The sequence below is a fragment of the Podarcis pityusensis genome (assembly GCF_964106645.2).
Source record: "Podarcis pityusensis genome assembly, chromosome: 8".
Taxonomy (NCBI): domain Eukaryota; kingdom Metazoa; phylum Chordata; class Lepidosauria; order Squamata; family Lacertidae; genus Podarcis; species Podarcis pityusensis.
This window is the reverse complement of record NC_138033.1, coordinates 71,543,160-71,564,258: the sequence shown is the minus strand read 5'-3', so window position 1 is coordinate 71,564,258 and position 21,099 is coordinate 71,543,160. Positions and strand designations below refer to the sequence as shown.

General features: G+C 47.8%; 1 protein-coding gene and 1 long non-coding RNA gene across 2 annotated transcripts in view; one reads left to right on the top strand and one right to left on the bottom strand.

The window, feature by feature from the left end:
- The window catches only part of LOC308482833, a 197,345-nt gene that overhangs the window by 97,132 nt on the left and 79,114 nt on the right, over positions 1 to 21,099 (top strand). The gene's annotated exons all lie outside the window — the stretch shown is intronic.
- MXRA8 (matrix remodeling associated 8) overlaps positions 1 to 21,099 on the bottom strand; it is a 32,846-nt gene that overhangs the window by 8,581 nt on the left and 3,166 nt on the right. The window contains exons 2-7 of the mRNA XM_081016196.1: positions 15,043 to 15,066; positions 13,350 to 13,658; positions 11,589 to 11,690; positions 8,660 to 9,121; positions 1,211 to 1,369; positions 158 to 188 (exon numbers count right to left, since the gene is read on the bottom strand). Of these exons, the coding sequence (XP_080872322.1) occupies positions 158 to 188; positions 1,211 to 1,369; positions 8,660 to 9,121; positions 11,589 to 11,690; positions 13,350 to 13,658; positions 15,043 to 15,066 (1,087 nt within the window). The remainder of the gene's footprint in view (positions 1 to 157; positions 189 to 1,210; positions 1,370 to 8,659; positions 9,122 to 11,588; positions 11,691 to 13,349; positions 13,659 to 15,042; positions 15,067 to 21,099) is intronic.

Below are 21,099 nucleotides of genomic sequence, written 5' to 3'. Positions count from 1 at the left end.
TGCAACCCAAGTGAGACATTAGTCCAGGAACGGCATATCAGAACAATTCATACTGGATTTTTTAAACAAATGAAATCCTCATGCAGTCGTAATTTCAATGTTCTACTTATTGATGGACAACAAGTCCCTTTGGTGCAAGGAACCAGTTTCTACTCACTCATCAAATTTTCTCACGTTGCACTCAAAACCTAGAAAAGAGAAAGAAAAGTCACTCAAGGGCTTTGACATCAGGGAACCATTTTTTACAGGCATGAATAAGCAGTCACAAACCAATTCACATCTCATTTTCATGATGCTTGTTGATCGAACCAGTTCCCACTTTAGCAGCCATCCATTCTGAACTGACAAGATATTATGGGGTGCGCATACGTGCCTGAATCAGACAAGGTACTGCATTTTTCGCTCTATAAGACGCACCAGACCACAAGACGCACCTAGTTTTTGGAGGAGGAAAACAAGAAAAGAAATATTCTGAATCTCAGAGGCCAGAACAGCAAGAGGGATCGCTGCACAGTGAAAGCAGCAATCCCTCTTGCTGTTCTGGCTTCTGGGATAGCTCCGCAGCCTGCATTCACTCCATAAGACGCACACACATTTCCCCTTACTTTTTAGGAGGGAAAAAGTGCGTCTTATAGAGCAAAAAATACGGTACTTTCTTTTGGGAAACCCCGTTCATACCTCTTGCAACCTGTGCTATAATGGATGCAAGGAATGGATTTCATTCATTACAAAATAAATGCACTCCTCTACTCAGAACTCCTTCAAACCTCAGCTCAAAACCCACAAATGGGTGGACCTTCCTAGGATGGAGAGCAGAAGGCCAAGCGGGGCTGTGCGTGTGTGACTTCAGCTGATGCAGGAAGCTGGAGAAACAGAGGCTTGTCTCGCTCTGGGCTAGACCCAAATCTGTGGCTTGGGGATCGCCCTGGGAATCTAATGAGGAAGAAAGATCTATGGGTGTGTTAACGTTGTGAGTCCCTCCATCCTAGGCTCAGGTTGAAAATATGTGTAAATAAAACCATAAAGTCACTCCAGTCTCCAGTGACCTTCATTCCAAAGAAACTGAACCCTGGGAGAGAGCAGACACCCCTGAAACAGTATTGAAAGCAGGATTGCATATAACTGTCCCCAACACCATCACGAGCACAAAATCACCATGAACACAAAATAAATAGGACATCAGTAGGGCTCCAGATGCCCAGAAACTCACCTCTTCTCCGGCGCTTGCGTGTGACGAGTACCACAAGGATCAGGAGCAGAATAAAGAGCAGTAGCGTTGCCAGGATGTACCCTAACTGGTGGAAGAAATGAGCACGGCTCTCAGGAATGATGACATTGATCACGTTGTGGCCACGGCCGGCATTTGGATCTGGGTGGCAGAGAGGGGAACCGAGAAGAAGAGGTGGGTCAATGGTTATTCTTGCAGAAGGGAAGAAACTAACAAACTAGGTAACAGCTCATAACAAGCCAGACTGTAGCTCAATGGTACAGAGTACATGCTTTGCATGTAGGAAGTCATAGCCTCAGCCTTTGGGATGCGCATAGGCAGGGCATGTTGGCAACAGACCATTCCAATGGTTGACCTTCAGCACATGATCATAGGATGCTGTCTTATCCCAAGTCTGATCACTGGTCCATCTAGCTTAGTGCTGTCATGGCACAATTAAAGTATCAGATTCTAGCTGTCTGATATTAACCCGTAGGTAACTGCAAGGGTGGCTGAGCTTCTGTCAATAGTATCTCTTAGAGTGATGAATGGCACAGTTTAGCAGGAAGACACTCCAATTAAAATTTCTGTTTCTATATATCTGATATGGCTGCTTCTTTGCATATCATTTTTGAAAATTGTATATGGATGTTTTAAGATGGTCTATATGTGCAATGCCTAATAAAGGTTTGGAGAAAGAAAGAAGCTTAATGCTGTCTACACTGACATGCAGCAGTATCCCAGGGTTTCAGGAATATTTCAGCACCTTACCTGGAGATTGAACCTGAGTCCTTCTGCATGCAAGGCAGGTGCTCTACAGGCCTCAGCTACAGCCCTTTCCTGGGCTGCATATTCAGGGATATACTGCTAAATGGAGACGCCACTTAGCTATCATGGCCAATAGCCATTGATAGACTGACCCTCCTCCATCCATTTGTCTCATCCATTTGCGGCAGTAGATTCCATACATTAATCACGTGCCCTATCACTGAGAAGTATATCCTTTTGCCTGTCTCAACTCTTCTGAAAAGTCAGCTTCAATCAATGAGCCTCACAGAAGAAAGGAAGGGAGAAAATAAATGTTTTCCATTAGACTGTAGGCTCAACTCTTAATGGCTGCCACCACTAACATCTATGGAACAAAATAACATAGCGCACATCATACCAAGTTACGCCATTTGTCCATCTGGGTTACTCTAATCCATGGGTAGGCAAACTAAGGCCCAGGGGCCAGATCCACTCCAATCGCCTTCTAAATCTGGCCCCCAGACAGACCAGGAATCATCATGTTTTTACAAGAGTAGAATGTGTCCTTTTATTTAAAATGCATCTCTGGGTTATTTGTGGGGCATAGGAATTTGTTCATTCCCCCCCCCCCCATATAGTCCGGCCCCCCACAAGGTCTGAGGGACAGTGGACCAGCCCCCTGCTGAGAAAGTTTGCTGACCCCTGCTCTAATCAGCAGCAACTGTCTGAGCCAGAAGTTTATCAAATCACTTGCTGTTGGGGTTTTTTAACTAGTTTCTCATTTTCCCAAATTTTAACTCCAGTTCTGCACATTTCCATATGGGTAAAATGGATAGCTCAGTTGGTTAGAGTGTGGTGCTGATAACGCCAAGGTTGCAGGTTCGATCCCTGTATGGGACAGCTGCTTGCAGGGGGTTGGACTAGATGGTCCACAGGGTCCCTTCCAGCTCTTATGATTCTCTAATTCTAATTCTACGACCAACAATCCGCAAGCAAAACGGGATGAGTGCTCATTGCTGTATAACCGATCCACCAACAATTCAGAATGAATCCTAAAGAAAAACCAGGCACAGCCTATCTAACTTCTGTGTAAGCTTCCTGCAGGCAAATCAGAACGGATGCTCAATCAACAGATCGTTAGGAGGAACCTTATGTGCTGTAAACCTTACCAAGGGGAAGGAATGTTGAGGCAGGCCAAGAGAGCGAGTTTAGATAAAACAAAATAAAACCACACATGCGTGCGCACACTGAAAAAAGAACAGCAATGCAAGGAGTAAGCCAGAAATCCATTCCTTTACAGGGCGTATGTTGAGCTGGAGAAGGGAAACTTTAGAGAAAGTCGCCAGTGCGGAATGTATCTCTCTGGACAGATTAACCAGGCAGATCATGTTTAAAAGAGAGATTTGGAGCCATTCAAAGGGGTTAGACAAATCCAGATGAGCGGCTGATAGCGGCAGTCTGGGTTTGTTTTGTTTAATTTACCTTGAGGGGCAGGAGGTTAGGGCAGGAGCTCCTTTTGCTTTGTGGAATGTCTCACTGCCCACACCCAACACAAGTCTGAACCGCAGTCCCTATCAGTGGTGGCTAGTGCCCATTGGGACTGATGGAGTGGCTGTAGACATGCAAGGAGGCTGAGATTTCTGCCCTGCCATGCCTTTCCTCCTTTCTGCTTCAGTTCTGGTTCCACTAAAACCTATGTTGCTCATTTGGCTATCCACTATGGCCGGAACTAATGCAGTAAGTACTGGGTTGCATCCAACGAATTTTTACTGGGAGCAGGCCCACTGAAATTAACGAAAGTCAGATATGCCCATTGATTTCAATGGCTCTACTATGAGTAGGACTAGCATTGGATACAACCCCATTAAATTAAATACTTAATTAACTTCAATGGGAGGGAAACACAGAAAGTGACAAAACAGTTTATGTCACATTTGTGAAGAAGAAAATAATGCTTGCGTGATTTCCATTCCTGACCTTGGGGCAAACCTGCCGATTGTGGCAATTAACCCTCCCATTTCTGTTTCCGACGGAATTCTCAGTCATCTTCTCTAGGTGGAAGGCAAGTAGGTGGAGACATAGCCAACTCATGCGAGTTTTGTCCCCATCTGAGACTAAGGGGGAGTGCCACACCCTGGACTGGTTATGAGTAAAAATGCAGGCAATTCTCAAGGTGGCCAACCAGATGTCTATGGAAAGCCTGCACTTTCCCCGATTGCGATTCCCAGCGACTGGTATTCAGAGGCATACTGCCTCTGACAGCTGAAGCATTTGTTGTTGTTGTTACTACATTTATATACAGTGGTGCCTCGCAAGACGAAATTAATCCGTTCCGCGAGTCTCTTCGTCTTGCGTTTTTTTCGTCTTGCGAAGCACGGCTATTAGCGGCTTAGCGGCTATTAACGGCTTAGCGGCTTAGTGGCTTTAAGAAAAAGGAAACAAACTCGCAAGAACTCGCAAGACGTTTCGTCTTGCGAAGCAAGCCCATAGGGAAATTCGTCTTGCGGAACGACTCAAAAAACGCAAAACCCTTTCGTCTAGCGAGTTTTTCGTTTTGCGAGGCATTCGTCTTGCGGGGCACCACTGTACAATTTACAGAGCCATTGTGGCAAGTAGCTATGGCAAGCCTCCTCCTCTAGACAGGGCTAACTCAAAATTAGGCAAAATTTCAACTCTTTCCCCACTGAAACTTAAGCTACAAGGCAGCCTTCAAGCCCAGTAAAGACACTGCAACATATGTTGAAGATGTTCTAATTGATGGTGATAACGCCACGCTAACCTTCCCTTTTCACAAAATATGAGCAATCCATAAAAACAGGGAACAGATGGCTTATTGCTGTTGCAGTTTTAAAAAGAAAAAGTGCTGGGGGGGGGGAGAGAGAAGCACCTTCCACTGAAAGCCATAGAGTTAACTTCAGATTTGACGGCGAGGATCAGCCAAAATAGAACTAGGCCATGTTGATATTGTAAGCAGAATAACATTTCCTGTCTAGAGAACTGTTCCAGATTTGGAGCTGCGCCCAGGATTAAGAGGATCCAAGGAAAAGCTTCGTGGCTATGATTTATCTTTATCTTTCCTTACGTGTGCATGTATGTTTTAAGGCTGTGTCCCTGTAGGAGTTTACACGGTCACACAGCGGGGGTTCAAGAGGCGGTTGCAGCAACTCTCGCTGCTGAGTAAACACAAATCCATTTCTCACTGTGCTGCTTTTCAGGGGCAGAGGAAGGGGGTGCAGACAGTCCCGGGTGTCACCACGGAGGGGGGTGACAAAATCCCAGGTGGCACTCACCTCAGGGCCTGCAGCGCACCCGAGCCACACATCTCTCCGCACTGCCCAAACAGTCCACCAGCTGCCCCCTCCCCAGGTTTAGGGCGGCTGAGTGGGAGGAGGCAGGCAGACTCTGGAGGCCCTGCGATGTGCCTCTCCCCTATGGGGGTCTCATCCTGCCCCTGGGCACGCCACCCCAGGTGCCCGAGCGGCTTCCTCCACCGCCGCCACTTTCCCCCAGTACAGTGGTACCTCGGGTTAAGTACTTAATTTGTTCCGGAGGTCTGTACTTAACCTGAAACTGTTCTTAACCTGAAGCACCACTTTAGCTAATGGGGCCTCCTGCTGCTGCCGCGCCACGGGAGCACGATTTCTGTTCTCATCCTGAAGCAAAGTTCTTAACCTGAAGCACTATTTCTGGGTTAGTGGAGTCTGTAACCTGAAGCGTATGTAACCCGAGGTACCACTGCATTGGGGAAAACCAAACATGCAGTGAAGACGGAAGATTCACAACATACAGAAGAAAGTAAGAACATAAGAAGGACCTGCTGGATCAGGCCAATGGCCTACCTAGTCCAGTATCCTTCTCTCACAGTGGCCACCTGTGGGAAACCAGCAAGCAGGACCTCCAACGCCACAGCACTCTCCCCTCCTGTTGTTTCCAGCAGAAGCTTGCCTGCCTTTGGCAGTGGAAGCTGAGGATAGCCATCAAAGCTAGCAGCCTTCTCTGATGTTTTTTTTAGTACAGTGGGTGGTGCTGTGGGTTAAACCACTGAGCCTAGGGCTTGCTGATCAGAAGGTCAGTGGTTCGAATCCCCACGAGCTCCCATTGTTCGGTCCCTGCTCCTGCCAACCTAGCACTTCGAAAGCACGTCAAAGTGCAAGTAGATAAATAGGTACCACTCCGGTGGAAGGTAAACGGTGTTTCCGTGCGCTGCTCTGGTTCGCCAGAAGCGGCTTAATCATGCTGGCCACATGACCCGGAAGCTGTATGCCAGCTCCCTCGGCCAATAAAGCGAGATGAGCGCCGCAACCCCAGAGTCAGCCATGACTGGACCTAATGGTCAGGGGTCCCTTTACCTTTGGTTGAGAACGGGATCCGCTCCGGAGGCCGTTCACAACATGAAAAGCCCGCAACCTGAAGTGCCGTATCTGCGCAGGTGCGTGGCGCAATTTGGCACTTGTGTGCATGCGTGAGCAGCGAAACCCGGAAGTAACCCTTTCTGGTACTTCCAGGTCGCCGCGGGACGCAACCTGAAAAATGTATCATGAAGCAAACATAACATGAGGTATGACTGTACTTCTTCACACAATGCAATAGTTAAACCACCAGAATTTGATCCAGTGAAAGGTAGCGCCTTATAAAGGGGATCAGACAAACTCATGGAGGAGAAGGCTACCCATGGCTAGAAGCCATTATTATTATTATCTACTTTCCCTCACTGTCAGAGGCAGTAAACCTCTAGGTTCTAGTTGGCAGGAATCACAAAAGGGGAGAGTTCTCTTGGCCTCAGGTCCTGCTTGTTAGCTTCCCAGGGGCATCCGGTTGACCATTGTCAGAAGAGGATGCTGAGACTGGATGTAATGGGAGGATGGGCCTTATTCCTAACTGTTTATTGCTAGGATTAGTGGGATGTTTGGGTTTGGGTTTGGATGTGGGTGTGTGAGGAGAGCTGAGTGCAAAGGTCTGATCCAGCAGAGCTCTTCTTGTAATCTTTACAAGCCGGTGAGAACTTCCAGCTGCCTTTCCGAAGCGAAAAGACAGAAGGAAAATAAATACTGTTCCCATTGGTTCAGCAAGTTCTCCCTGTTCAGAAAAAGAAAAGAAGGAAAAACTCCACCCAGAAGTTTGAGATGTGGAAGGGGGCAGGAAACACCCCCCCCCAAAAAAATCAGCTGTTTTTGTTATGCACTGCTTAGAAATATATTTCCCTCAGGATTTGGGACAATTTTCTGGTTGTAATCGAAATAAATTCCACTCGTTGTTTGGGGGGTGGATGGGAACGGTTTCTTCTCATTCAGTTTCTCTATGATTGGTTGTTTGTTTTTTTTTCAACTTTGCATGTGCAAATTTGAATTGTGCCTTCTGACTTATTCCCATAAGGCCAGCTGCTCCCATATGGCATCTGATTTCTCCCCCCATTCCACCACTCGTGAACCCAACACACTGCGGTGCTCCATAAACTACCATCACCAGCCCATTAAAAAATTATCATGCCATCTTCAGCTTCAATATTAAACAGCCAATAAATATTAAAAGCATGATAAATATTTTAAAATGTTAATAAGCATTGAGCTGTACCCTGCAGGTTTTCTTTAAAAAATGATTTCAAAACTCCACATATATTTCTCACTGTTTTGATTGGGATAGCTTTAAAAAGAGAACAAGATTGAAAGGTACCTACTTATTCTGGAGATGGAAAACATGGAATGGAGTGAAACTGAGAAGGATGTGGCTCTTTTGAGCTTTGGGCAACCATTTTCCACATTGACCTGTTTGTCATGGAACCCCTGTTGCAAAGGATTCTGGTATGTAAGTGATGTTGTACACCTGATTCACCCTTGAATCCTCCACAACAGGAGTTCCACGATGGTGTCATGACCCTGAAGTCCACAGGGTCACCGTGGGCTGAGGAGCTGGACCATGTTCCTGGCTCTGAGCTTGATGGTGGTGAACAAGAGCTCACTGAACCTGAGACAGCCCACCGCACCAGGACTCCTAAAACCAGAGCAAGAACCAACACAGGTGGAGTGGAAAAAGCCATCTGAGAAGGAATCCCTATCCTTATTGGGACAGGAGTTGGGGTAGGAAGGTGAGCTTGAACCACCTCCCTTCCGAACTGAGGCCTACATGAGGAGGCGTCACCTCAGATACCTTGTTCTTATGAGTGGGCAAACTGTTATGATGAGGTGGTCACCCCCCCCCCCAAATAAGTATCTTACACTCATGTGGTGGAGAAATCATTGTGAGAGTGACATCCATTTTCTCACAAGAAAGATCCTTGCCTTTCTTAAGGGGGCTTTTTGTTGTTGTTGTTGTTGTTGCTGAAGAAGCAGCCATTTTCTTCAGAGCAAAGACCCTTATCTTTCACGAGGAGAAATAATTTGTTCAAAGGGCAGCCAATTTCTCTCAACCGAGTTCCTTGGGTTGTATCCAGTGCTAATCATACTTAGAGTAGACCCACTGAAATTAATACACATAACCAACTTCAGTCCATTCATTCCAATGGGTCTTCTATGAGTAATACATAGTTGGCATCAACCTCTTCTATAGATAAGATAAAGAAGCAGCCATTTTCTTCTCACAACAAAGTTCCTTATCTTTTACAAGGGGGCAAATGTTTTCCTGCAGCAAAATTGCCTCCTTTGATGCAGCAAAAAGTGCCTCCTTTGATGGAAGACCAATTTTGACTATGTGCGTGTTGGAATTACTTACCTGCGGCCGGCGCATTGTGACGAGTGAAGTTCACCACCACCACCTTCTTTTCCGGTTCTGGCTCCACAACAGAGACCTGGAAGATCCTGCGCTCATGAAGGCCACAGTAATGATGGTGGAGGTGGCAGGAATAGGTGCCTTCATCAGCCACTTCCAAACCGGATATCCTCAAGGAGAAGTCTCCCTGGGCGAAAGCCTTGTCAGTGATATTCATCTTTTGCCGGATGAACAAGGGACCATAAGAGCGCCCCTCTCCAGAGGCGTACAGGTCAATGAGGCGATCGGCCTTGTCATGAGGCACCCCTGGTGGCTGCCAGTCCCAGTGGACCACCTGCTGGTCCTCTTCGTCGTGCCGCTCGGTCCAGATTTGGTTCCGGTTAATACAGGGGAGTAAGACGGCGCTTCCCTTCAGGGCCACGATCACAACTTTCTCCCCATCCCAAAACTTCTGCACTTCTTCGACTGTTGAAAGAACCGTGCAAAAGATACAGTGAGGGGGGAAAGTATTTGATCCCCTGCTAAATTTGCCCGTTTGCCCTCTGATGAAGAAATGACCTGTCCGTAATTTTAATGGTAGGTTTATTGTAGCTGTGACAGACAGAATAACAACTACAATTAAGGAGATACCATTTTACATGTGCTGTTTGCCAAGCACTGGGACGTTCAAAGCAACCTTTGAAGCCTATAAGTGCCAACTCTCCTCACCAACATGCTATGAAAAAAAGACAGGCATGGAAATAGGTGTGTCTTCCAACAAAGACCCATATCTCCTAGAACTATGAGGCCATGGAGAAGCTCAGTTACCTTCCCTGACCTCTACTCAGTGACTTTAGCTTTTGGTCTTCGATGCTTGGTTCTGGAGTGCTTTATTCTATTTTGACTTGACTTTGTGTTGCCTAGACCAGGCATGAGGAACCGCTGACCCTCTAGATCAGGGTTTCCCAAACTTGGGTCTCCAGCTATCTTTTTTGGACTATGGTTCCCATCATCCCTGACCACTTGTCCTGCTAGCTAGGGATGATGGGAGTTGTAGTTCAAAAACAGCTGGAGACTCAAGTTTGAGAAACCTTGCTCTAGATCAGTGTTTCTCAACCTTTGGGTCCCCAGACGTTGTTGGACTACAACTCCCATCATTCCTAGCCAGCATGACCAGTGGTCAGGGATGATGGGAGTTGTAGTCCAACAACATCTGGGGATGCACAGGTTGAGAACTGCTGCTCTAGATGATGCTGGCCTTTCATCATCCCTGACAAATTAACCATGCTGGCTGGGAGAGATGGGAGTTGGGAGCTTAACCATATCTGGATGGCTACAGGTTCCCCATCTCTGTTTTAATTCATCTTAATAAAAGCCAGAGCAACCACTCATACCGAGACATAGGAGGGAGTCTTCTTTCTGGAGAGTGATCCCAGCTCCCAAGAACCTTCCACCCAAGGATGGGGAATTTGTGATCCTCCAGATGTTGCTAGCCTACAACTCCCATCATCCCTGACCATTGCCCATGCTGGTTGGAGCTGATGGCAGCTGGAGTCCAGCAGCACTTGGGGTCTCCTGTTCCACATCCCTGGCCAAGGTTCCAGCCTGTGGTTGACTTTGCTGTGTGGAATTGCCTCCAAAGATGCTCAGAAAGCAAGACTTAAACTGGCTGGTGCAAGATGCCATGTATGACTCAAGGTACTTTCCAAAGCAGCTTTAGATGTGAGCGAGCAAAGCCATCTTGCCAATTAAGAACACATCTGTTGCTCCTTATCTTCTCCTCCACAAAACCAGGAGAGGAGCCATATTCTGAGCTATTGCACAGATGAATGGCATGACGGTACAAATTGAATCAAGCTTTTCCCAGCATAGTGAATCACAAGAAAATCATGACCAAGTTGCAGCGTGTAGTGAGGAGAAGGTGTCAAACTTGGACCGGGAAGAGCAGAGTTCAAATCCCCCACTCATCTGAGCCATCTGTCAGCCTAGCCTCATTCTGAGTGCCCTTTTTCTGAACCTTTTCTAACGCTACCATGTGCTTTCTGAGGTGAGGCTTACTAAGAACTATACTGGGCACAAGCCCATACAGTCTTTTGAAAAGTCCCAAATTTCCCTACCCCCTAAATCAGCCTTCCTGAACCTGATGCTACCACCCGACTCCAAATGTTTTGGACTCCATCATCCTTGATGAACTTTCTGGCTGCAGCTACTGGGAGTCACAAAAAGGTAAAGAGACCCCTGACCATTAGGTCCAGTCGTGGCCGACTCTGGGGTTGCGGCGCTCATCTCGCTTTATTGGCCAAGGGAGCCGGCGTACAGCTTCCAGGTCATGTGGCCAGCACAACTAAGCCACTTCTGGAGAACCAGAGCAGCACACGGAAAAGCCGTTTACCTTCCCGCTGGAGCGCTACCTATTTATCTACTTGCACTTTGACGTGCTTTTGAACTGTTAGGTTGGCAGGAGCAGGGAGCTCATCCCGTCGTGGGGATTCGAACCGTCGACCTTCTGAGCGGCAAGTCCTAGGCTCTGTGGTTTAACCCACAGCGCCACCCGCGTACCCGCTGGGAGTCATAGTCTGACACAAATTGGAAGACGCCAGATAGGGGAAAGCAATCCTCATGGTTTCAAAGGGTTTGCTAGTCCGCACAGAGAGGGAGAAGCCTGGAATTATCCTAGGCCTCATTTTCAGCACGGTACAGCTGATGCTCCTCTAAGCCTTTTGATGCAGCCTTGTGACAGGAAATGCTCCGATGCCCACAAACATCTTAATTACAGCTCCCTGGCCATCCATTTGCTCTGTACATGTGGCTGCCTCAAACAAGACTTGTGCGAGTTTACAAAAGAGGAACACGATGGGCAGCAAAAACACTAGGCACAAACACACACACACACACACACACACACCCTCCCGCTTTCATCTTGCTGCACATCTTTTACAACAACAACATTTACCTTCTTCGGTTACATCCAGTTGTATCTTCACAATTTCGTACAGGTGACAGTAATGGTGGTGGAGGTTACAAGAGTAGATGCCTTGGTCGCTCCTGGAGATGTCTTGATTGAAATGCAGTAAGGAGAGAGGGAGAGAGAGAAACATAGCTGTCAACCTTCCCTTTTTTTGCGGGAAATTCCCTTATTCCAGCGCCATTTCCCACTGCTTCCCGCTGCTATCCCGGATTGTTAGATATCCCGTAGACTGTCCCCGGGACAGGTGAGGCTGCTGATCCCTTATTTTCGAGGCTGCTGATCCCTTATTTTCAAATCTGAAAGTTGGCAGCTATGGAGAGAACTTTGGCATCCAGGTAAGAAAACCATGGGGTTGCAGCCAATGCTAGTCTTGCTCAGAGTTGACCCATCCAAGTTAATGGGCAAGACTAACTTCAGTTCCTTAATTTGCACAGGTCCACTATGAGCCAAACTTAGTTAGAGAAGGAAGGGACCCTGACGGTCACCTAGATCAACCCTCTGCTCAGTGCAGAACTATTGCAGCTGCAGCATTCTTGACACATACCTGCCCAACCTCTAGTAAAATATATCCAGCTAAGGTGAGCCCACCACCTCCCAAAGTTGGTCACATCCCTTCCCCCAAAGCATCCCGAGAACTGTAGCTTACCCCTCGGGCACTGCGCTACAGTTCTCTACAGCCTAATGAAATAAACCAACAATCAGTATCTCCTGTTTAAGGATCAGTGGTAGATGATGAAGGGCAGGGGAAGGAGCTATTTCCCTGAGCTTCATCATGTCACTTTCTAACAGGGAAAATTCACCACAAGGTGATCATTTCCACTGCACCTGGAGTAGAATCATAGGATTGAAGGGGCCCTCGTGTGGTGAGAGCTGGTATTTAGCAAGCCAAACTTCAAGCTCGCTCAGGATGCTAAAGACCCAGTTCTGGGATACTCCATTCTGTTCCCCCCTGGTTTCCCCTCACACTCAGACAAAACACACACACTGATGGCTGGTGCTCATGGGGACTGGTGGAGCTGCAGACAAGGAGACCAACAGTAGGTGGAGCTAGAGCCAATGACAAGCAGAACCACCCCTTGAAGGGATGTGAGGAAGGAAGGTGGGGCTGTCAGGGTAGACTGGGACTGGACCAGTCTCCAATGTACACAGCTATGCGCTCCCCCAGAACAGAATTGCAGCATTCTGTGGCCACAGAGCATGCTCAGCTCCTACTGGGCTGCTTTAGGCCCTGTTGCCAGTACTAACTAATCAGATCTTTACATGATGGGCTACTCATTAATGCGTTATATTTACACCCCTGCTTTGGCCCAAACTGGCAAACGAAAACAAAAAAGAAAATTAATACTGCTTTATGATTTCTACTGGTCCAGTGTTTACTTCTCTTGGGTTTTTAAAAATGCTGCTTTTGTTTATTTTTAAAATATTTATTCTCTTTGTTAACTTCTGGGTTTTTTTGGGGGGGGAGTGCTGTAAAAGAAAAAGAAGGATAGATTTGGAACAAAGGAAGCTGCCTCATAACTGAGTCAGACCATTGGGTCCATCAAATTAGGTCAGCACTGCCAGCACTGGCTGGCAGCCCTACTGAGAGATGCCAAGAGTGGAACCCGATACCTTCTGCATGCAAAGCAGATGTTCTGCTACTGAGCTATGGCTCTTCCTGTCTGCTCATTTCACACCCAGGCAAAGTGTGTGTGTGTGTGTGTGTGTGTGTGTGTGTGTGTGTGTAACTATCTTGGGTTCTGGTACCTTTGACTACCAGTGAGAAGTTGCCATCCACAAATGCATTTTCCGGCATGAAAATCCGCCCTTGGTTGTATCCGCTGTAGACTCGCTGATCCCCGGCCGAATACATGTCGCACAGTCGCTCAGCATTGTAGTCTCCATACTGGTTCCTGTACAGATCCCAGTGGACCACACGCTGGCGGTCGTTCAGGCGGTCCTGGGTCCACACCATCCTGTAGCTCTTGCAGGAGAGGACCGTTCGAGTGCCCGCCTTGGCAGTGATGTTCTGCACAGACACTACTACGCTCTCGAGATTGGAAGCATCCACTGGGGCTGTCATATGGGAGAGAGAGGGGGGAAGAAGAAGAAGCCATGTGGGGAGATGCACCCACAATCGAAAGCTTGTCTTTCTCTGCCCACCAGGACTTGAACCCACAACCGCACGGAGGCCAACCTAAGAAGAGCCCCACTGGATCAGGCCAAAGGCCCACCTAGTCCAGCATCCTGTTCTCACAGTGGCCAATCAGATGCCCCGAGAGGAAGCCCAAAAGCAGGAGCTGCTCTCCCCATATGTGATTCCCGGCTATTGGTTGTACACAGAAGCTTACTGCCTCCAACAGTGCAGCTACAACAATAGCTGTGATGGCTAACAGCCTAACCACTGGTAGCTCTAGCCTAGTGCAGATCATATCTCTTTACAGCTGATACAACTCTCATACTGTAGCAACTCAATCCCATACATGCCTTATTTCTGAGAAGTCCCATTTGGTTCAATGGGGCTTTCTCCCAGGTAAGTGTACATGGGGTGTCAGTCCAGCTCTGAGAGCCAGTGTGCTGTAGTGGTTAGAAGTGCTGGATCAGGACCTGGGAGGTAAAGGTAAAGGGACCCCTGACCATTAGGTCCAGTCGTGACCGACTCTGGGGTTGCGGCGCTCATCTCGCTTTACAGGCCGAGGGAGCCAGCGTACAGCTTCCGGGTCATGTGGCCAGCATGACTAAGCCACTTCTGGCGAACCAGAGCAGCGCACGGAAACGCCGTTTACCTTCCTGTCAGAGTGGTACCTATTTATCTACTTGCACTTTGACGTGCTTTCGAACTGCTAGGTTGGCAGGAGCAGGGACCGAGAAACGGGAGCTCACCCCATCGCAGGGATTCGAACCACCGACCTTCTGATTGGCAAGTCCTAGGCTCTGTGGTTTAACCCACAGAGCCACCCGCGTCCCCAGGACCTGGGAGACCAGGGTACAAATCCCCACTTGGCCATGAAGCTAACTGAGTGATTTTGAACTAGGCATACTCTCTTAGCCTAACTTCCCCCACAAGGATGTTGTTGTTGTTGCTGAAGGCTAAAATGGGGAAAGAGGGAGATGCCACCTTTGGCTCCTTATAGGAAAATGCAGGTTATAAATGTAAAATAAATAACCACTATAACAATTTATAAGGATTTTTAAGGTCAAGGAGACAGATTCCCACCCCCACCCCCAATCCACGCCAACCCCATAACCTCTAGGCCCACAAATTAATAAGGTTTTTGTGGCATTCAACATGGTTTATTGCAGTAATTATTAGTATTACTGTTATTTAGATTTCTTGGTTGCTTGTTACCAAAAGGTTTCCAAGTGACTTACAAGAAGTTTAAAAACATAAATGCATTATTACACCATTAACATAATTCATACAAAGCAGCTGAAGTTCATATGAAATATCTGTATTTACCTGAATAGGGATGGACAACAGACTCTGAAAGGAGAAAGAAAAAGAAAATATTAGTGACACAATAGGTGGATCTGCATTGATTAGTTGTGTTTCCTCTCAGGGATTTGACTTGGCAAGCCAGGATGCAGCCTCAAAAGGATTCAGGGACACAGATCCCCACCAAGCGGATGCACCAACTCTGTAGCCGTCAGACATGTCATCCCCAAAACTACCAGGCCTCCAACAGGACATGGGAATCCTGTAACACTAACCCGCTTGCTGATAACCTTCTGTCAAGACGCCAACCCCAGAGAGCCAGCCAGCTTGGTTTCTGTTTCGCCCTGCCATTTTGGATTTGAAGAAGAAGAGTTTGGATTGGATATCCCGCTTTTCACTACCCAAAGGAGTCTCAAAGCAGCTAACATTCTCCTTTCCCTTCCTCCCCCACAACAAACACTCTTTGAGGTGAGTGGGGCTGAGAGACTTCAAAGAAGTGTGACTAGCCCAAGGTCACCCAGCAGCTGCATGTGGAGGAGCGGAGACGCGAACCCAGTTCACCAGATTATGAATCTACTGCTCTTAACCACTACACCACACTGGCTTTTGTGTACTAATTGGTATCTAACATGTTTTTTACTGCCATTCATTGCTTGCAAATGACATTATCTGTTATTACGGATTATGTTAAGAGTCCTTGGATGTTTTTTTTCATGGAAAGGCAAGTTGTAGAAACTGTGGCCTTCTTCCAGACATTGCTCCCATCACCCTTGGGCATTGGCCATGCCATTTGCAGATGATGAGGGTTGGGAGTCCAACGACATCAGGAGGGCTACACGTTCCACACCCATGATCAATAAAGAGACTAGCTGCTACCTTGTTGCAAGTTTTTCTGCAGGTCTATTTGCTGTTCAAGTAATATTAACAGAGATAGGCCCATAGCTCAGGGGTAGAGCATCTGCTTTGCATGCAGAGGGTCCCAGTTTCAATCCCAGGCATCTCCAGGTAGGGCTGGGAGAGGCTCCCTGCCTGAAACCGTGGAAAGCTGCTGCCAGTCAGTGTAGACAATACTGAGCCAAGTGGACTATTGGTCTGACTCTGCATAAGGCAGCTTTGTCACACTCCTTTCCAGGGCACAAGGCAGGTCTGTCTGAAACCCTGGAGAATAGCTGCCAGCCAGTGTAGAAAATACTGAGCTAGATGGACCAGTGGTCTGACGCTGCATAAGGCAGCTTTCTACAGTCCTACATTCCTATTTCATTTCTTTCTTGTGGCACATTAGCAGCTCCCTCTTGCTGCACATTGTTTTGGGAATTGCTGCGCTAAGGCCTGGCCTTCCACGTTTCCCAGTGTTTTCCTCACGGGTGAATCTCCTCCCACAGCGGACATTTTGGAAAAGGAAAAGCCAACTGTATAAGCAAAGAGCTCTTACTCCCCTCTCTGCCCTTGGAAAGTCCAGGCGTTTTGGGGGTTGGTTGTGGGGTTTTTTTTAACAGTGCCGGCAGCAGATATGTTCCCATCCCAAATTACTGCTCCATGGAGGAGGTCAGATTGCAGCCTTGGTTTTCGCTGGAACTGGTGCCAAGAAGCAATGAGGATGGAATGCAGATGGGAATAATCACACATGGAGGGTTTTCAAGGCCTTCCTTCCTTAAGGAACTTGCTACAACACAGTTTTTCTGGTGATGCTCGGACCTCCCTACTCTCCACCCCCCAAAAAACACAAGCAAACACACACACACCCCTCTGCAAGACAAATAAAATACAAGACAAAAAAAGCAGGCAGTGCTCTCCCCCAAGAAACAGACAAGTCGCTCCCACAGCAAAAGAGCCCCCAAACTAATTCTTAATTATATAATGGGGGGGCATCAAGGGATGTTCGAAGGTGCCAATGTGGGGGTCTTGAGGGCTTTGTGTTGCCCATGGGCACCACACTGGAAATGCTGGGATGATGTTACCCATATCCCACCCCCCACTCCTGAGGGGCTAAAAGCAGTGATCCATCTGGGCAGATGGGGCAGTGCCCCACCAGCTTTGACCTTCTTGCTTTCTTTCTTATAAACAGTTGGCCCTGCCTGTCAACTTCCTCCTCCTTAGCTGCCCTTGCAGAACTGAACAGGGAGGAAGAAGGGGCATAGCTGGTAGCAGTTGGCTCTGCCAACTATTGTGGTGCCCTACATTCTGCCCCACCACTCCCAGTGGGTGCCAGCCACCACTGGGTAAAAGCAGCCAGAGGGGGTACCAGGGGGTAGCTTTTAGTGGGGGGAAAGATGGCCTCATCCCTTCCTCTTTGGCCTCATCCCTTCCACAAGCTCAACTTTGGAATTGCCTAATTTGTTACCTTGCATATTTGCACCTCATTTTGCACACACAATTTATCCCTGTCACATTCCCAGTTTGCACGCACGGATCTTCTTGAATCACAGTCGCTCACACTGCTTGCAGAATGGGCACTAATGTCGTATTATTTACTATCCGAACTTACTAGTCACTTGCCACACGCACAAAAGGTCTCCAAGGGACTTATAAAAACATTTTAAGAGCGTAAATAAAAATAATCTGTTATAATAAAAAAAATGCAACTGTCCTTTTTCTTTTTTTAAAAGAAATCTATAGCACAAAGAAGCTTAAGCTGCAACAAAATCATCATAACCAACAAACATCCTTCTAGTCCACCAAACGCCTGGAAAAAAGAGGTCAGTTTTTCCGTACGTTTTATCCTGCGCGAAAAGCTAATGTTAATACAGTGCGCACTATGTAGTTCGGCATTGCCAGATTTACAAGCAAAGGCAAAATCTTATGTGCTGTTTGTTTCAGGTGTTGAGTGGATAGCTGAGCAGACAGCACAGGCATCAATGGGGAGAGGCAGCTGTTTCCTTCCCTCTGAGGAACTATAATCCTCAGATTCCCAGCTTTCATTAAAAAGAGAGAAAGTAACTTTCTTCCCATTTTTGTGTGAGAAACTAACTTGCTCCCCTCTTCATTCTTTGATTTTTAATTAATTAATTAATTAAATTTAATTTGTACATCACCCCTCATCTGTAGATCTCAGCATACAGTGGTACCTCTGCTTACATACTTAATTCTTTCCGGAGGTCCGTTCTTAACCTGAAACTGTTCTTAACCTGAAACACCACTTTAGCTAATGGGGCCTCCTGCTGCTGCTGCGCCGCGGGAGCATGATTTCTGTTCTCATCCTGAAGCAAAGTTCTTAACCCGAGGTACTATTTCTGGGTTAGTGGAGTCTGTAACCTGAAGCGTCTGTAACCCGAGGTACCACTGTACTTTTTCACTTTGCCCTACTCCTGGAAGGGGTGTTGAATGTGCTGTGAACCGTAGCTCTGTGTGGTCATCACCTTTTGCGAACTATAGTTTCCAGGATTCTTTTGGGGGAAGGGAAAGCCGCGACTGTTAACGTGGTATAACAGGGAAGTTGTTGGCCGGCCAGATGCTGCTGAACTACAACTCCCATCAGCCTCAGCAAGCATGGCCGATGGCCGGAGGGATGATGGGAGTCATAGTTCAGCAACCTCTGGTGGGCCAAAGGTTCCCCACACTTGTGATATAAGCAGGGGCCGCGTGGCCCGTTTCGCTGCTTGAGATGAAACAGGAAGTGCCACCCTGCCACTACCACCCACCTGCTCCTGCCACTGCTGCACGCCCTGCCACTGCTGGTGCTGAAATTGGCGCCAATGGCGCTGCTGCTTTACCACTGCAGGAGGAGGCGGGGCACATGCAGAGGTGCTGCCTGGGGGGCTTCTGCCGCCTGAGGCAGTGACCTCACCCTGCCTAATGGCTGGGCCGTCTCTGGGTATAAGACAACTTCAAATGGATGGTATGGATGTGAACTGAGTCTCATCATCACTCCTTCAAAGTCATGACATGGTGCCTGCCTTTTTAGATACAGGAAGCGGCAAGGCCATTTCACACCGCATGTGTGTGAAAACAAACATGCTGTTTCTATTTTTCAGGTTAAAGCAACAAATGCCAACTCCCTCGCAGAGCCCATAGATCCAATATCTTACAAATCATTATATATTAAAAGATTGGCCATGCTTCCAAAAAGCAGGAAACTCACCAGATGTGCCTTTTCATTGGAACAGAAGAAGAAGAAGAAGAAGAGTTTGGATTTGATATCCCGCCTTTCAGTCCCTTTAAGGAGTCTCAAAGCGGCTAACATTCTCCTTTCCCTTCCTCCCCCACAACAAACACTCTGTGAGGTGAGTGGGGCTGAGAGACTTCAGAGAAGTTTGACTGGCCCATGGTCACCCAGCAGCTGCGTGTGGAGGAGCGGAGACGCGAACCCGGTTCCCCAGATTACGAGACTACCACTCTTAACCACTACACCACACTGGCTCTCAGCACAGCACAATCCTTGAGCCATGAATAGCATTTAACCCTGCTTCTGGGCTGTTTTATTGTGCCAGGCTTAGCTACTAGCACGATAAAAGACCACCCAAGTCCTAGATCTCCTGCAGGGCTGTGACATGCTTGCCGTGCTATAACTAGCTGCCTGCAGTTTTCAGCAACTGAATCTGCTTTACTGCGTTAGGCTACAAGCACAGGGAAAGGGAGAAGCTGCAACAGTTCCCGCTTCTGCCCGTCCTGCTGCCCTCGCTGAGCCTCTGAGCAAGCTATATTTGACAGCTTGAAGACACACCTACTCATTCCATCCTGAAAGAAAACCACTCACCAATACAGTGGTACCTCGGGTTACATACGCTTCAGGTTACAGACTCTGCTAACCCAGAAATATTACCTTGGGTTACGAACTTTGCTTCAGGATGAGAACAGAAATCGGGCTCCGGCAGCGCAGCGGCAGCAGGAGGCCCCATTAGCTAAAGTGGTGCTTCGGGTTAAGAACAGTTTCAGGTTAAGAACGGACCTCCGGAACGAATTAAGTACTTAACCCGAGGTACCACTGTATGTGGTATGGCATTTTGATGTCCGTTTGGGCTTCTATCCAGGCAGAACCCAGGGCAGGTGATCAATTGTGTGTGTTTGTGGGGGTTAATCGTTTGCCACCTGCCCCCCAACTTTTCAGTGTATTTCTCCATCGCTTTCCCAACCCCCAAAGTGCCAGTGTGGTGTAGTGGTTAAGAGCGGTAGTCTCGTAATCTGGGGAACCGGGTTCGAGTCTCCACTCCTCCACATGCAGCTGCTGGGTGACCTTGGGCCAGTCACACTTCTTTGAAGTCTCTCAGCCCCACTCACCTCACAGAGTGTTTGTTGTGGGGGAGGAAGGGAAAGGAGAATGTTAGCCGCTTTGAGACTCCTTAAAGGGAGTGAAAGGCGGGATATCAAATCCAAACTCTTCTTCTTCTTCTTCCCCAAAAGTCTTCCTTTTAAAGTGGGTAGGTTGTGCTTGGGCAAAATAGGTCTTCAATCCACTTTAACTGCTGAAATCTGAATTTTCGCTGTGCACCTGAATTCTTCATGACAGCCTGGCAATCACCAGAATATTCAGATGTTTCAAGAAAGAGGCATGCAGGGAAGGAGGCGGCCCCCCTGTACCGTTCCAGATGCTGTTGCACCTGGGCTCATTCATCCCAGCCCGAGGGCTTCCTTAGGCACTTGGCTGCCTTAGGCAAAGGAGGGAAGGAGCCTCACCCTCCCAGACCCAGCAAGCTCCTGTCAACTCTGATAGCATGTTTCCTGAGCTTCAAGCCCTCCTAGCTTTGCTACCCAAGTTCCAAGTAGGACCTGTCAGAAGACTGAAACTAGGTCATCTTGCATGCAGGGTTCGCTGAACCAGGGATGGCCACTTGCCCCCCTGTACAGAGGAGAGTCCTCTAAAGGAAGAGCTGTCTAGGGCACTCCTCAATTTGAAGAAGACCTCTTTTTGAAGTCCACAAAGTGCATGAGTCTGTTTCCTTACTCTTTGCACTGTCCCCAGAACAGATGTGTGTGTTCATTCCTGACACCCAGTGAAATGTGGGCATGTTGAAGGGGACATGTTCCATGCAGGAGAGGCTGAGACAGTGCAGGTTATCTGCAGGAGCTGATAGTCTAACCTCCACATCAGTTTTGTGATAGCAAATTGGATTGGGTGCTCAGTGAATTGGTCATCCGCAAGAGCCT